Raw genomic sequence first — 16,576 nt, forward strand, 5'->3', positions numbered from 1 at the left:
ACATGATCACCCTGCAGGTTTATTGGCACACATGAACGGCCTATAAAGGACACGTGGATGAATGAGGGGAACTGTTCCATCGCCAAATAATGGAGGCCGTGTCCAGTAGCACTAAAGACTCTCTGTTGACATAGTCTGTTTTTATTGTTTTTTTTTTTTGTAAACAGTATATTTTGTCACCAAATGGAAATATACAAAATGATACACAATGCAAGGTGTTGAACAAATGGTTCAGCTGTGTTATAAGTGCTGACTGTTATGTTTGCTAGAACTTCGGAGGTTGGCGTCAAAAGTGAGTGCAAAAAAATTATTATTATTTCAACTTGTTGACGTTTACATACTTATTGTGAATATACTGAATCACCGCCGCACTGATGATGCTAAAAAAAAAATCCCCCAATTCACCCAAATTGCCTCCAGTGCATCCCACACACATTTCCACCAGACTCCACCGGGGCAGCTGTGACTACAGATGTAGTTTACCTCAGTGTGTGAATGAATAATGGCTTCACTTCATTTAGAAACCCTTTGTGGGGTGCCTTGAAAAGTGCTATATAAAATCAAATCCAATTGTTATTATTATATATTCAATATAAAAAGACAAATTTATCATAATAAAAATAAAAGCAAAAATTCCTGCGGAAATTTTGATGGGCATGCAACCTGTGCTTTGAACCTCGGGTGAGTTGTTTGCAAAAAAAAAGTTATTTTTTGCACACACCTCCTTCTGACAAAGATAACCCCAAAACTAAAACTAAACATCCAACCCAAAAAATGATCCACAGAGAGAGTTGAGAAATTTGTCTAAAAAAAAATGAGCCATGAATCCCGTTTCTACGAGACCGTATGGCCGAGCTAAAAGGCTGTGAAAAGTCTGTAAATTCTTGTTTTTCCTCTGAAATAGAACAGATGTACCTCATCTAGTGGCCCATTTTTTGAACGTTTGTCGTTAATAGCGTCGCCATGGTTACACAAATCTTTCCAAAGAATAAATACCGACCTAGTCCCTAACGTCATGACTCGGTGTAACATGTGTGGGGGTCCTTCTTGCTTCGGTTTGGGTTGCATAAGCTGCTCTGTTACGCCGAGCCCCCACTGACTGCTGCTTGTGCATTGGCAGGGCATGCCCATAACAAAGTATACTGATCATGCTTGGATGTATCAAGAACAGTTTTCAGCCCAACTTATACAACGGTAGATTTGTACAGATATGTAGATACTGTATGTAGAGCAGGGGTCTCAAACACGCGGCCCGCGGGCCAAATGTGGCCCGCAGGACACTAGTTTGAGGCCCCCGCCTTGATATGAAAGTTAATGAATGTTAGTGCGGCCCGCGCAAGTTTGATTTGGATGCTGTATGGTATCATGTACCCAGAAAAAATTATTACGTTTGATTAATGTTCAAGGTGTTAAAGGTTAAATAAGTGTTAATAGTTATCCTCACTATCCGTGTGGAAGTGGTAAGTTTTTGGCTATTTAAGTTTAAAGGAAATAACTTGAAGGCTACCGTTTAGGTCGCTAGCTCTCTAGTTTGCGAGTTAGCATGTGTCTCAAGACGCTGCAGTTGCGCAATATGTTGTAAATAAAAAAAAGTATAAATGTGACTATAGTCGTGTTTTGTTATGTCTACAGGGCTCTAATAATGCTTTGTTCATTTTAATCTGAAAAAAATAATTTGTCTAACCACCAACTATATGTGGTTTCTTAAGGTTTTATTATTTGCCGTTTTATTATTTTTATTATTATTATTATTATATTTATTACTGATTGATTGTTTATTTATTTTTCATCTTATTTTGTGTAGAAAAATATTAAAAGTAAGATATTTGAGAACAGTGGAATGTTTTATCAGAGCTTTTCTTGTAGAAAATTGGAACCAAAGCGAATTTTTTAATTTTTTTTGTTTTTAATAAATGTGGTTTTTTTTGTTTTTTTTTGGAAAACCTAATGCGGCCCAGTCTCACCCAGACCATAGCTCCAGTGGCCCCCAAGTAAATTGAGTTTGAGGCCCCTCATGTACAGTCACATGTGCAAATTGGCCATCATGTAGCATTCCATAAGGGGCGTGTCAGCGAGGATTAAAGCTAAGCTCGTTCTCACGGAGTACACTTGAAAATACATTCCCCGTGTAAGTAAGTGTAGTTGTCATGTTTGAGGTACATCCCGTAGTAGCTTTCTTTTTAGCCACAAAACAGGGTCACAACATTAGAAATACTTCTCAACAATAATTCTAAATTCCAATTTTAAATGTAACTTCATGATTATGATAATGGCGATGAAAAAGTGTTTGCCCCAATACTGATTTTTGTCAGTTTCAGATCATCAAGCCAACTTTTGAAACTTTGAACAGATGGTACATTACTTTCTTCTTTCTTCTTCCGCCTTTCCAGTCGGAAATACGATGTTGGTGTGTGTGATAGGATCACGCGGGAGTCAGAAATCCGGGTAGTCATGTGCTAATCTGTTATTTAAGGTGGGGTCACTTCTTTGAGGGTGGTGGGGGAGTCACAACAGAGGCAGAGTGTTCACTTGGTTATTTGGACACAATGTGGCAGTGCTGCTTACTGGTCCTGGTGGGCTCCCTTCTCATGGTGGGGGCCCAGTTCCCCAGAGAGTGTGTGACACCTGAGGGGCTTCAGAGCGGAGAGTGTTGCCCTTCCCCGTCAGGCCCAGACGACGACCCGTGTGGCTCCAGAGAGGGCCGAGGTCAATGCGTGTCTGTGGAGGTGGACGCGAGCCCCCACGGTCCCCAGTACCCGCACGATGGACGGGATGATCGGGAGCGGTGGCCAGCGCGGTTCTTCAGTCGGACGTGTCAGTGCAATGGCAACTTTGGTGGTTTTAACTGCGGTCGGTGCAGACATGGATGGACCGGAACCAACTGTGACCAGAGGGTGACCGTTGGTGAGTCTGCATTGTCTATTTTTAACTTGTGTATACAGCATAAATATGAAATGAAATATAAGTTCCTTGGTTTTATTATTCTGTCAAACATAAAATGATGCTAATAAGTATAAATCATATCATAATAAAATATAGGCAATACATAACAATAAAGAGTAACAAGTAATAAGGGGTAAAAAATATATATTTTATCATTTATATCAATCTATATATTCATATACTTTATTTTAGTACATGACAGATAAATAAAATAATAAAAAGATAACAAATTAAGTAAAATAAGTAATTATATAATAATTATAATAATTAATATATTATTATATATAATTATAACATTATTTATATAATTATATGTAATGTATATAATATCATTTATATATATAATTAATAATTATAATAATAATAAATAATAAAAAAGATACAAAATTAAGTAAAATAAGTAATTGTAATAATAATTATTATAATAATTATTTTTCAATATATATATTATACAATTATTTATATAATTATATATAATATATATGTAATATATATATATATATATAATATATATATGTAATTAATAATGATAATAATAATAAATAAATCATAAATAATAAAAAAGACAAAAAATAAGTAATTATTATAATAATTAATATATTAATATATATAATTATAAAATTATGTATATAATTATATATAATATATAATATTATTTATATATAATATACATAATTTATAATTATAATAATAATAAATACATAATAATTTGTGTATCTGTAGTTATACATGTTTTCAATGTAATGCATTTCATTTTATTGTATTGTTGTCCATATATACATAAATTAAAAATACTAACCTATATTATTATAATAAAATATATATGGCCCATCATGTAGCTGACATATTTGAGTTATTATTATTTGAGATATTGATGGCAGTGACTCTCATTAGGGTACCTAATGTAGTGGCCAGCGAATGTAGCTACAACAAAAAGGAAAAAAAAACAGCGAAAGAACATATCATTCATGTTTTTCCAGGATTCCTCACGCTTGTTAACCACACATTCCCAGTGAACGCATGACTAACTCACTTAATCCATTCCCAATTCATGCTCCAGTGAGGAGAAACGTAATGCAACTCAGCGCTCAGGAGAAGCTGGCCTTCGTGGATGCCTTGGACCGGGCCAAGCGGACCGTACATCCTGACCTGGTCATCGCCACCCGGCGCTATGCAGAGATTTTCGGCCCAGATGGAAACACAACACAGTTCGAGAACGTCACCATCTACAACTACTTTGTGTGGAGTCATTACTACTCTGTCAGTAAGACTTTCCTGGGGGCCGGACAGCCAAGTTTCGGAGGGGTGGATTTCTCCCATGAGGGTCCTGGTTTTGTCACCTGGCATCGGTACCACCTAATCCAGCTAGAGAGGGACATGCAGGTGAGCTCTACCACCACTGACTACAACTAAATTTCCTGTTTGTTTAAGAAAGACGCACCAGGATATGCAAATTTAGGATGCACATTTCACACATTAAAAGATGAGCACTGTGGAAAAATTTCCAGCAACGCTTTCAAAATAAGTCAACAGCAATTAAACACAGTGGGTTCCTGAATGCCGCAATTTATGGATGTGGACACAGGCACAGTAGTTTAAGCAACTTATTTGCAAGTCACTGTTTATGCAGTCATTGGGTGGTCTATATATGGTAATGGTTTTATTTCATTTCAACATGCATCAGATTACAATTGAATGCATCAGTTCACAGTTCCACATGTCCAAAAGGAGTAGGAAGAAGCAAAGTTTATTAAATCCTACCCCTGCATCTGGTACTTTTACAATCAATAACTGTTACATTTGTTCACTTCCTGCTTTCCATAATACAGTTTAAGGTTTTGTTTTGTTTTGTTTTAGTTTTTTTTTATTTTTGTTTTTGTTTTTTAAATCCTACCCCTCCATCTGGTACTTTTACAATCAATCACTGTTACATTTGTTCACTTCCTGCTTTCAATAATACAGTTTAAGGTTTTGTTTTGTTTTTTTTGTTTTTTTTAATTTTTGTTTTTTTTTTAATCCTACCCCTCCATCTGGTACTTTTACAATCAATCACTGTTACATTTGTTCACTTCCTGCTTTCAATAATACAGTTTAAGGTTTTGTTTTTTTTTTTTTTAATTTTTTTTTTTTTTTTTTTTTTTAATCCTACCCCTCCATCTGGTACTTTTACAATCAGTCACTGTTACATTTGTTCACTTCCTGCTTTCCATAATACAGTTTAAGTTTTTTTTTTATTTTTTTTTATTTATCTTTTTTTTTTTTTAATCCTACCCCTCCATCTGGTACTTTTACAATCAATCACTGTTACATTTGTTCACTTCCTGCTTTCCATAATACAGTTTAAGTTTTTTTTTTTTTTTAATTTTTGTTTTTTTTTTTAATCCTACCCCTCCATCTGGTACTTTTACAATCAATCACTGTTACATTTGTTCACTTCCTGCTTTCAATAATACAGTTTAAGGTTTTGTTTTGTTTTTTTTTATTTTTAATTTTTTTTTGGCTTTTTTTTTAATCCTACCCCTCCATCTGGTACTTTTACAATCAATAACTGTTACATTTGTTCACTTCCTGCTTTCCATAATACAGTTTAAGGTTTTGTTTTGTTTTGTACCTCGTACTTCGGTACGAGGTACATTGATATAAAAAAGTGTGGAATATTCATTCATTCATTTTCTACCGCTTATCCTCACGAGGGTCACGGGGGGTGCTGGAGCCTATCCCAGCTGTCTTCGAGCGTGAGACAGGGTACACCCTGGACTGGTCGCCAGTCAATCACAGGGCACATATAGACAAACAACCATTCACACTCACATTCATACCTATGGACAATTTGGAGTCGCCAATTAACCTAGCATGTTTTTTGGAATGTGGGAGGAAACCGGGGTACCCGGAGAAAACCCACGCATGCACGGGGAGAACATGCAAAACTCCACACAGAGATGGCCGAGGGTGGAATTGAACCCTGGTCTCCTACCTGTGAGGTCTGCTCGCTAACCATTATGCAGTCATATGTCAATCATTGTCCCCAGTCCATTTATTTTGATTTCTCTTTTATAAAACAACAACCAGGACATGCTGCAGGACCCCACGTTCGCCCTACCCTACTGGAACTTCGCCATTGGGGGCAACACATGTGACATCTGCACAGACGATCTCATGGGCGCCCGGAGCAGCTTTGACATCAACTCCCTCAGCCCCAACTCCATCTTTTCGCAGTGGAGGGTCATCTGCGAGAGCGTGGATGACTACGACACGCTGGGAACTATTTGCAACAGTACGACCATTGTTGTTGATGATGTACAAAGTGATACCCTTAAGCTAGTCAGCTAGCGTCTATGTCTCTATCTCTCTTGTTAGGCACTGAGACGTCACCGATAAGACGGAACCCTGCAGGGAATGTGAACAGACCCATGGTCCAACGTCTACCCGAGCCTGAGGATGTAGCTGACTGCCTGCAAGTGGATGCTTTTGATACACCGCCATACTACTCCACGTCCTCGGAAAGCTTCAGAAACACAATAGAAGGTAAGTAGCACCATCGCCATTTGAATCATCCATTCATTTTCTGTACCGCTTATTCTCACGAGGGTCCCAGGCATGCTGGAGCCTATCCCAGTTGTCTTCGGGCGAAAGGTAGGGTACACCCTGGACTGGTCGCCAATCAATCACAGGGCACATATAACTATGGCACCAATGCAACCGTTTGCCGGCTATAAATAATAATAATATTGTCAAAGACATTCAGACCGACCTATGACTTTTTGAACAGGGGCTAAAAAATGACCAACCAATGATCCAAGTCCTGTAACAACAAACTTTGGGGACAACAATTTAAAATCTGGGAACCACTCAATGACTGAATGAGATGGTACAGTCGGAGGTCACATCATTTAAAACATCCATTTAGGAACAGCCATTGACGATAGAGCTCAGTGGTGGGGTGCTTGTTTTGCACATAAGAAACTCCTTGGCATCTTCAGCAAGTACGTTGCAAAAGCAACAAGCTAACAAAGCATCTAGCGCAGCTTTTTCCTAAATGGGATTGATATACAGACCAGCCATCTCTGTGTGGAGTTTGCATGTTCTCCCCGTGCATGCGTGGGTTTTCTCCGGGTACTCCGGTTTCCTCCCACATTCCAAAAACATGCTAGGTTAATTGGTGACTCCAAATTTTCCATTGGTATGAATGCGGGTGTACCCCGCCTCTCGCCCGAAGACAGCTGGGATAGGCTCCAGCACCCCCGCGACCCTCGTGAGGCAATAGCGGGATGGATGGATGGATGGATGGATGGATGGATGGATGGATGGATGGATGGATGGATGGATGGATGGATGGATGGATGGATGGATGGATGGTTGGATGGATGGCTGGATGGATGGGTGGATGGGTGGATGGATGGTTGGATGGTTGGATGGATGGATGGATGGATGGATGGATGGTTGGATGGATAGATGGTTGGATGGATGGATGGTTGGATGGATGGATGGATGGATGGATGGATGGATGGATGGTTGGATGGATGGACGGACGGACGGTTGGACGGTTGGACGGTTGGACGGATGGACGGATGGATGGATGGGTGGATGGGTGGATGGGTGGATGGGTGGATGGATGGTTGGATGGTTGGATGGATGGATGGATGGATGGATGGATGGATGGATGGTTGGATGGATGGATGGATGGATGGATGGTTGGATGGATGGATGGATGGATGGATGGTTGGATGGATGGTTGGATGGTTGGATGGATGGATGGATGGATGGATGGATGGATGGATGGTTGGATGGATGGACGGACGGTTGGACGGATGGACGGTTGGATGGTTGGACGGATGGATGGATGGACAGATGGATGGACGGATGGTTGGATGGATGGATGGATGGATGATGGATGGATGGATGGATGGTTGGCTGGATGGATGGATGGTTGGATGGATGGATGGATGGATGATGGTTGGATGGTTGGATGGTTGGATGGTTGGATGGTTGGATGGATGGATGGATGGATGGATGGATGGTTGGATTGATGGATGGTTGGATGGTTGGATGGATGGATGGATGGATGGTTGGATGGTTGGATAGGGCTTTGGTTCAATCCCACTCATGGACATCTGGTTCATCTTGAAGTTTGTGTATCACTGGGATGCAGTTAAGCATATAGATTCTGTTTTTTAAGGCTACAGCGCCCCCAAGGGTAACTATGATCCCGTGGTGAGGAGCCTCCATAACCTGGCTCACCTCTTCCTGAACGGCACCGGGGGACAGACCCACCTTTCACCCAACGACCCCATCTTTGTGTTGCTGCACACCTACACAGACGCTATATTCGACGAATGGCTGAGAAGGCATAACCCAGGTAATACCGACGACTTCAAACGTATCTTTACCACTGTCTCGTCAGTTTTGACGCTGATTTTAAACATTTCACGACAGGTTCGGCTGTATACCCTGAAGAAAACGCTCCTATTGGTCACAACAGGGGATACAATATAGTGCCTTTTTGGCCCCCGGTTAGCAACGTTGAGATGTTTGTAACCGCCCCTGAAAATCTGGGTTACTCCTATGAAGTTGAATGGCCAGGTATGCAAAATTCAATATAGTGTGAATAATCCATATTCATGTTATCAAAATACTATACACATTTTTTAATTTTTTTTTTTTTTAGGTCAAGCGTTCACAATGATTGAAATCATCACAATGTGCGTCATCGCCGCCCTACTCCTCGTCGCTACCATCTTTGTTGCCACCACCTGTGTCATGCGTTCCCGCGCGTCCATGGCAGAGGGCCGCCAACCGCTCCTCGAGGACCAGTACCAGCGCTATGGGGACGTCAAAGGCCAATCTGTCGTCTAATATACTGTAGCACTCTTGGCTCAGCCAAACACCAGACCAGCGGTCTGAGCACAAAAGAACCAAGCTTCTTAACAAGGGCTACTGTTAACTAACTAACATCCGGGTTCTGGCTTACTTCCTGTCTCTTACCCTTTTCCTTCCCAACCCCGGAACATATCTCCCCACTGCATCACATGTGCAAACATGTCACATAATACCCCTAACTGTCATTACAATACTGTATCATATAATAATGTTGTTTTTGTAATTTTGTCACCGTATGTGCCTCTTCAATACAACACTGCTTATTTATATACTGAACAGAGAGATCTTTGTGTTGGAAGTTGATTGGTTTCGCATGTTTAAGTTGATGCAGACTTGCTAGACTAGACCTATTTTGGTGCAAATAATATTCAAATATATCATGTAAAAATAAACACAATTTATTATACAGCTACAATGCTCGTAACTCATGAAAACACAACTATGATTTATGCCCCAGGCACATTTTGTCAAAAACTGTGGCAAATATGTTTGTAATAGCACCATTTGCCCATTGGGTGGCACTGCAGTCCTGTTTGCTGCTGTAAAGCACACGAATGAGTCGTGGTGCATTTTTGGATCCATTTCATGGCGAGACACTTAAAACAAATGAAATAAAATGTGCCAGCTCTTGTATAAATCTATCAGTTTTTCCTCCTATGTGTGTTAAACACAATGTATTGAAAATACAACATATTTAATTTTTGTTTTTGTTTTAAATAATTAAACACGGAAGTTTTTTCCCGGTTGAAGGTGTGGTCATGTGACGTCACTGTCATGGTTCACCTGTCTGCTCAGTCTCTCGTTTCAGAGGGAGGTCCCATGGCGGCCCTCCCCCGACATAATAAAGTCGTGTTAGGACGCCACAGTGGTAAGTGAAGCAGCATTTCGAGCGCAGTCAAGTCATTTGTTCTCACATCATAACATGAATGAAGTTGGCACGACGCGGTCACGACACTGTATCCTAGATCCTAGTCTTTCAGTGGGCGCCATTTTATTTCAACTCGTTTAAACTCTTATTAAACACTTGTCATGGATGAGGACGGCAATTTGTTTCCCGAATTGAAGGACATCGAGACCAAATTGGGTCGCAAAGTTCCGGAAAGTCTCATTCGCTGCCTTGTTGGAGCAAAGCACAACAATGGGACATCATCAACAGCAGCAGCGCGTGCAGGATATGGCAAGATTCTGGCAAATTCTTCGGATTTTAAACGACTGGAGAGCAAAATGCTCATCCTCAAACAAGAAATGGTAAGTGTATAAACTTCATTTATAATAATACATATTTGTCTTTTCTGGGTATAAGCTTCCTGTTACGACTAAATATGGAAATCCCCCATTTCATTGGGAATAAATGCTCGCACGTGCTGTTGAATTAATACATTACAGCATATCATAGCAACCTCGGATGGAGAAATTTGCATGGGTGCTGTTTTTAATGGATATGATAAGAGCACTGGACTGAATTTTCAGAAGCAAATGAAGATAATGACACTCAGGTTTTTAAAAATTACAAGTTTAGTAAATAATAAAATAAAATTTAATGTAAATGTATATGAATTTGAGAAATTTAATTTGAATATCACATCAAAGTTGGGCCCCGGAATGATGTTGCTTGTCGCTTCCATGCTAATAAGTGGTGTTCATTGTGTGTTGGGAGAAGTAACTACCCAGAATTTTCCACAATGGCACTGAACACGTTGCCATTCCTGTCTGTGGACAGTATAAACACGCCACGCCTGTCACCCACACACATCATGTCACCCCATTATCATCTTGTCTCTGGAAAACAAACCAATGGTATATCAGGATTCATTGTGTGGTTTTAATTTGCTTTTATCATAATAGCAGAAAATTTCTATATTAGACACCTTCCAAAAATTCGGATGACAAGAGTTGTGACGTCATTCCACGGGCAGCATTCCGTCTGTGGGCTACCAGTTGAACAGTTCTAGTGGTTGCAAATTTCCTTTCAATTTGCACAGAATGCTCTTTCATTCAAAACATCACTGTGTGACTGTTACATGCAAAAAAAAGCCATTCTACTGTCTTTCCAGAGCACCTTCAACAAAGTCATTCACACTTGAAACCATCTTTACTGTTGAATATCATAAATACGCCTTCATGATGGGTACAGTCACCGCTAGCTCCTCCATTTAAGTACAGCTTCAAAAGGAATTAGGATTGCTCAGCAGATGGTCATGGTTTTTGAAGACTTGCAGACCAGGATTTGAGCTTGAGAGGCTTTATGGAGATGTAGACGGCAACATTGACTCCCATCTGTTTGTATGTCGGAAACTTGGTTGTTGCGGTTGTACTTCCAAGAAACCTAGATACCGTCTGTTTCCTGGCTGAGACCTGTTTTGCGTACCAGTGTTGTCTCTTTTGTACCCGAGAGAGTCGCAATAAAATAGCACCAAGGCCATGAAGCGGTCGGGGGTTGACGGGTGGGGGGGTCACAGTGGACTGGCGATCCCGATCATGGACGGGCTTGCTTCCTGTCGATGTTTAGCATTGTAAAACACTCTGACATTAACAAGCGGTAAAACACAACATGGTGAAAACGCATTCATACAGTTACACACATACAGCATGCTCTGCTAAACTATGCTATTCATACTACTTCATTCACGCTCCATAAGAGAGGAGTTACAATGTTTTGGTTTTTTTTTTGTTTTGGTTTCAGTCCAGGTTGCACCAGAGCCGGAGTCTTATATTTAAAAAAAAAAAAAACAGTCTGATGCCGATATGTATCAAAATATATTATTGGTCAAGGGCGGCACGGCGGCCGTGTAGTTAGCACGCAGACCTCACAGCTAGGAGACCAGGGTTCAATTCCACCCTCTTCCCGTGCTCCGGTTTCCTCCCACATTCCAAAAACATGCTAGGTTAATTGGCCACTCCAAATTGTCCATAGGTATGAATGTGAGTGTGAATGGTTGTTTGTCTATATGTGCCCTGTGATTGGCTGGACACCATTGATGTTGAAAATGACTGTTTTCACAACAGAGTGTTTATAATAAGATATAAAAGGGCTTTGGATGTGAGTGTGAATGGTTGTTTGTCTATATGTGCCCTGTGATTGGCTGGCCACCAGTCCAGGGTGTACCCCGCCTCTCGCCCGAAGATGGCTGGGATAGGCTCCAGCACCCCCCGCGACACTCGTGAGGAAAAAGCGGTAGAAAATGAATGAATTATTGGTCAATCACTACTATAAACTGTTATTGTTGATATTTTGGCAGCAGCAGCTTTATTATGTTGATGCTAACCTAACACACTGGTCAAGATGTCTTGGAATTTCTCACACTTGTTTTGAACGTTAACTAATCAGTTATACTGTTGTTTGTCTGAACGCTTAGGTTGAAATATGTCAAACTGAAAGCTTGAGTGCTTCAAGTACAAGTTGTCATGGTGACGCTAAGTCTAACACGAGTATCTCCCCCTCAGGCCAACCTGCGCGCCATCGACGTCAAACTAATGCATCAGCTCCTGTCCATCAACGAGGGCATAGAGTCCATCCGTTGGATGATCGATGACAAGGGGGGCGTGGCCAGCCAAGAGGGCAGCCTGTCGGGTAGTCTGTACAGTTTGTCCGACAGCCAGGATGGCGTCTCGTTGGGAGGCAGCCTCAGCAGCTTGAACGACGCTAACAGCGACGGCTTGGACGCTCTGTCTGTGGGCAGCTATCTGGACACACTCGCTGAAGATCTACCAGAAGATCCTTCACCGTCCAATCTGGACTGTTTGGTGGATAAATCCTTAATAGATGGCCACACCTTCAGTAAATCGCCACTGAAACTGGGGGTGGAATCTGATGAATACTACTGCTTTGGATAAATAATATGTTTTTTTTCATTGTGGTCTTGTTTTTTTTTAAATTAACACATGACTCACTTGTGACTTTTTTTTTGTCCTTTAAATTCTGTAACTTGCCACACCAAACCACTTAGGTCACACCCAAACCTCTTTAACTGGTAATGTCTTTTATGGTAACCTTGCGTGTCAGGTGTATAGAACCTATTTATTTACTTAATTTATTCAGTACTGTACACTCAGAAAATGTAGCAAACCCGACTCTTCAAGGGACCAGCGGCTTTCCTCAGGGTTTTGAAAATTCACAGCAAACTCAAAATTTAAGAAGTTAGAAGTTGTGTCTTACTGGATCGTAACCTAAAATGTTCTGCTTTTGGATCCTTGGCTGTTAACTGTACTTTACAGTCCAATGATTAGTCCAAATGTTATACTAGTTAGTTAGTTTTTTGGATGCAAATGGAAAACTTTCAGATTTACAATGGTCTGTTTTTTTTAGGAAGTGTCCTCATTGTTACAACTTCTGGACCGTTGACACTTCAGTTTTACAATTTGGGATTGTATCCACTTAGTCTGACCAAAGGTACCTTGGAGTCTAGTCATTACTCCTAAAGAGTTGCAATGTTATGACTAATTCAACCTTTGTTTTTTTTGTGGTACCTTCACAGTTACTACTTTGGCGGCCTTGACACAACAGTTTGGGGAACATAACTGTATCCCTTGAGCCTCGGAAAAGGTGCTTCACTGTCTACTTACTAGATCTAGTGGGTAGAAATTTAAGGAATTCTAACACAAATTTAACCTTCAGGTGGTACCCTCAACTTTTGGAACCCTAACTATTGACTTTTGCAACTTGGCAATGGTACCTCGGACTTGTCATTAGCTGAAAGAAGTAGCAATATTTCGACAGGAACCCAGTTTTGTGTTAGACTCCCACTATCGAACAATCGAAGTGATACATTTATCCGCTTATTTAAAGGTCCCGGCATCTATAATCAGACAACCCAAGAGCAAGATTTAGCATTGGATATTTCAGGAGGTTTTAATTGGTGTGTTCGTGTGCCAAATCCTGAGCAACACATAAATGGTCATAATTAAATAATAGTTATTCCCATAAACCTCGAACAAAGACTGTAGTCTGAAAGTATGTAAAAAAAGCAATTTAAGATTAAGTGCGCATTTACAGCACACATGCTTGACTGAAAACCAAAGCTATATTTGTTGCCTGGTAGATAATTTTAGCCTGAGGGGCATTGTTCTTGTGTGAAACACATGTTTACCATGTGGGCACTTTTTTTTTTTTTTTAAACATAAAAATGTACATTAAAAACACGTCATTTTAGCTTTAAATTGTGTCAGTTGCGGCCTTGTTTTGTACTGATTGCTGATGATTCTTACTGAGTAAATGACATAATATATTTGTGATTTGTTACTCGAGTTTTATTGTCTTTTTTTTTTTTCTTTTTTGTAAAATGGCTTGGTGCTCCAATAATGAAGCATGCACTCACCGTGTCCCATTAGTTCCATAGAGATCCACTCCCTTAATCCAGACACTTTAAACACGCTTGTAAACTTTGTCTCACTACAAGTGCAAAGCTGCTTCAGGCGGGTTTATGCTGCCTTTATCTCATGCAAACCTAAGCTTTAACTTAAACTGTACAACTCTTCTTAATGGAAGATCACACTAATTACAAATTCTTAGCTTTAATACTAACACAGTCCGAACAGGTTTGACTCGTTTTTTGTTGTCTTTTTGGGAAGATCCGTAATGACTTGTAATTGTATTTCAAACAGGAGACATTACACTTATTCTAGCTTTTTCCATTACATTGATATTGCCTATAATATTATGTTATCTTTAAAAGGTAATTGATTGGTTTTGAGCTGAATATCGGTTCAGGAAGAACGTCAATTTCAGTGTGTAGCAAGCATTTAGAAAAACTTTTTTTTTTGTTGCATTATTTCCGTCTAGTGTGGCAACCCGCAGTACCGTCAAAGTTTCTTCTTTCTGTTTGCAATTACACTTCCAGAGTTGACTGACATTCCGCGGCTTAAAAGTAACCCCAACAAAGAGATGAAGAGTGCAAAACAATTATATTCTTCACTGGCTGACTACAATTACGTTCCTTTACAGTTGAGACTTTGAGCAGGGAACTATCAGAAAATTCAACACCGTGGTCGGGCTCGTGCTCTAAAATGTAACTCGGACTGTCTGGAATCTGGGAAACTGTCACCACCGCAACCATGTGACGACACAGGATATGGGTTGTTTGAGTAAGGGTTGAGAAGGGGAGGGAGGGATCGAGAGGAAGTCAAAGGAGGTGATTGGTGGTAAATATACTCAACTGTCAAGCTACTGTATACTGATTTAATTAACAGTGGGCTCTGTCTTTCTTTAGGTTACCAAAAACTAACGAGCATTAATCTTTTTATTAGTCCTTTTAAATAAAGTTCAGTGGAACGCTCATTAATCTGTCCAAAAAGGCGAAAAAACGAAAACCCAAAAGCATGAAAACAGAATCCCTTTTTCCTATAAGAAAAAATGCAAATACAAGGAATCTGTTCCAGACACCCAAAAATACTAACACAAAACACAATTTATAGATAATTAGTTTTACATGCAGAAAACTACAGCCGAGTATTGGGGCTACACAGGGGGAAAAAAAGTTGGATATTTTCAGAATAAAAGTTTTTCAATAAAAAATTATCAGAAAAAGTTGTAAAATTACAACATTTATTCTTGTAAATTTATTTAAAAAATTTAAAAAAAAGTAAAATCAGAATCAGAAGTGGTTTTATTGCCAGGTATAATACATACTAGGAATTTGTTTTGGTGAAGTAGGTGCAGACACATCTATTAAAAAATGAAAATACTAAATATTTTACAGTATGTATACAGTCTGTATATTTATAAAAATATAAATGAGTACTTTTTTCTCGTAAATTTCAGACTTTTATTCTCATACACTTGTGCAAATGTGCAATACATACAAAACAACTACACTAACAAATTTTTACCTTTTTTGAAAACCGGATAGATGGATTATCCGGTTACACGGGCGCTGTTTCACCCTCGTTCGTTAAATTAGTTAACATGCATAACTTTAGATGTTAACTACGTGAACTAAGAGTGTATTGATAGAGATGCATACTTTCACTTTATTGTAAACTTCAACTGCAGCTACAATCATCATTACTCACACTGGCTTCTAATGTGTTTCTCTTAAATTCTTCCCCCCGTGTTTATTAGAAACATTTACAAATACAATCCTAATGTAAAAGATGCTAACTTTATAAGTTCTTTCTTGAATTCAATCGTGTTTTTCAGCTTCTTTATCAAAGTTCTGGTACTTTTTGTAACATTTTGCAGCCGTACTCAATGCAAAAAAATGTGTTCCCTTTTAAAAAGAGTTCCCTTATGAGTACGTCAACTGTATCCACATTCCCAGACAGGCAGCGAGTTCATTAGTTCTGTTCAGTCACCTCACTATCATATTTCATCTAGGACAGGGGTCTCAAACTCAATTTACCTGGGGGCCACTGGAGCGAGGGTCTGGGCGAGGCTAGGCCGCACCAGTTTTAAAAAAAAAAAAACTCATTTATTAAAAACAGAAAAATGAATAAACTTTGCTTTGGTTCCGATTTTCTACAAGAAAAGCTCTGATAAAACATTCCACTGTTCTCAAATATCTTACTTTTTATTTTTCTACACAAAATAAGATGAAAAATAAATAAACAAATCAAGAACAAAGAAAATCAATCAATCAGTAATAAATAAATATAATAATAATAAAACGGCAAATAATTAAAACTTAAGAAACCACATATAGTTGGTGGGTAGACAAATTATTTTTTTCAGATTAAAATTAACAAAGCATTATTAGAACAAAACACGACTAAAGTCACATTTATACTATTTTTTTATTTACAACATATTGCGCAACTGCAG

General features: G+C 39.3%; 2 protein-coding genes across 2 annotated transcripts; both read left to right on the plus strand.

Moving 5' to 3' along the window:
* The first annotated feature begins 2,524 nt into the window (after positions 1 to 2,524).
* LOC131125539 (5,6-dihydroxyindole-2-carboxylic acid oxidase-like) lies at positions 2,525 to 9,506 on the plus strand. Its single transcript, XM_058067181.2, has 7 exons — positions 2,525 to 2,904; positions 4,004 to 4,326; positions 6,013 to 6,217; positions 6,301 to 6,468; positions 8,120 to 8,299; positions 8,377 to 8,523; positions 8,609 to 9,506. Exons 1-7 carry the CDS (start codon positions 2,547 to 2,549, stop codon positions 8,794 to 8,796), a joined length of 1,569 nt encoding a protein of 522 aa, XP_057923164.2. The 5' UTR covers positions 2,525 to 2,546; the 3' UTR covers positions 8,797 to 9,506.
* A 186-nt stretch (positions 9,507 to 9,692) lies between these two features.
* Positions 9,693 to 12,908, plus strand: lurap1l (leucine rich adaptor protein 1 like). Its single transcript, XM_058068863.2, has 2 exons — positions 9,693 to 10,068; positions 12,265 to 12,908. The coding sequence occupies exons 1-2, from the start codon at positions 9,850 to 9,852 to the stop codon at positions 12,652 to 12,654; spliced, it is 609 nt and encodes a 202-aa protein (XP_057924846.2). The 5' UTR covers positions 9,693 to 9,849; the 3' UTR covers positions 12,655 to 12,908.
* Positions 12,909 to 16,576: the final 3,668 nt, after the last annotated feature.

The sequence above is a fragment of the Doryrhamphus excisus genome, linkage group LG2 (assembly GCF_037039965.1).
Source record: "Doryrhamphus excisus strain RoL-2023G ecotype Guam linkage group LG2, RoL_Dexc_Guam_v1.1, whole genome shotgun sequence".
NCBI lineage: Eukaryota > Metazoa > Chordata > Actinopteri > Syngnathiformes > Syngnathidae > Doryrhamphus > Doryrhamphus excisus.

Excerpts from the sequence above, each read along its gene's own strand:
- LOC131125539 (XM_058067181.2), top strand. The coding sequence starts at position 2,547 with ATGTGGCAGTGCTGCTTACTGGTCCTGGTGGGCTCCCTTCTCATGGTG. Across the intron at positions 4,327-6,012 it reads AGCTAGAGAGGGACATGCAG|GACATGCTGCAGGACCCCAC; the intron begins GTGAGCTCTACC and ends AACAACAACCAG. Across the intron at positions 8,524-8,608 it reads CTATGAAGTTGAATGGCCAG|GTCAAGCGTTCACAATGATT; the intron begins GTATGCAAAATT and ends TTTTTTTTTTAG.
- lurap1l (XM_058068863.2), top strand. The coding sequence starts at position 9,850 with ATGGATGAGGACGGCAATTTGTTTCCCGAATTGAAGGACATCGAGACC. Across the intron at positions 10,069-12,264 it reads TCATCCTCAAACAAGAAATG|GCCAACCTGCGCGCCATCGA; the intron begins GTAAGTGTATAA and ends TCTCCCCCTCAG.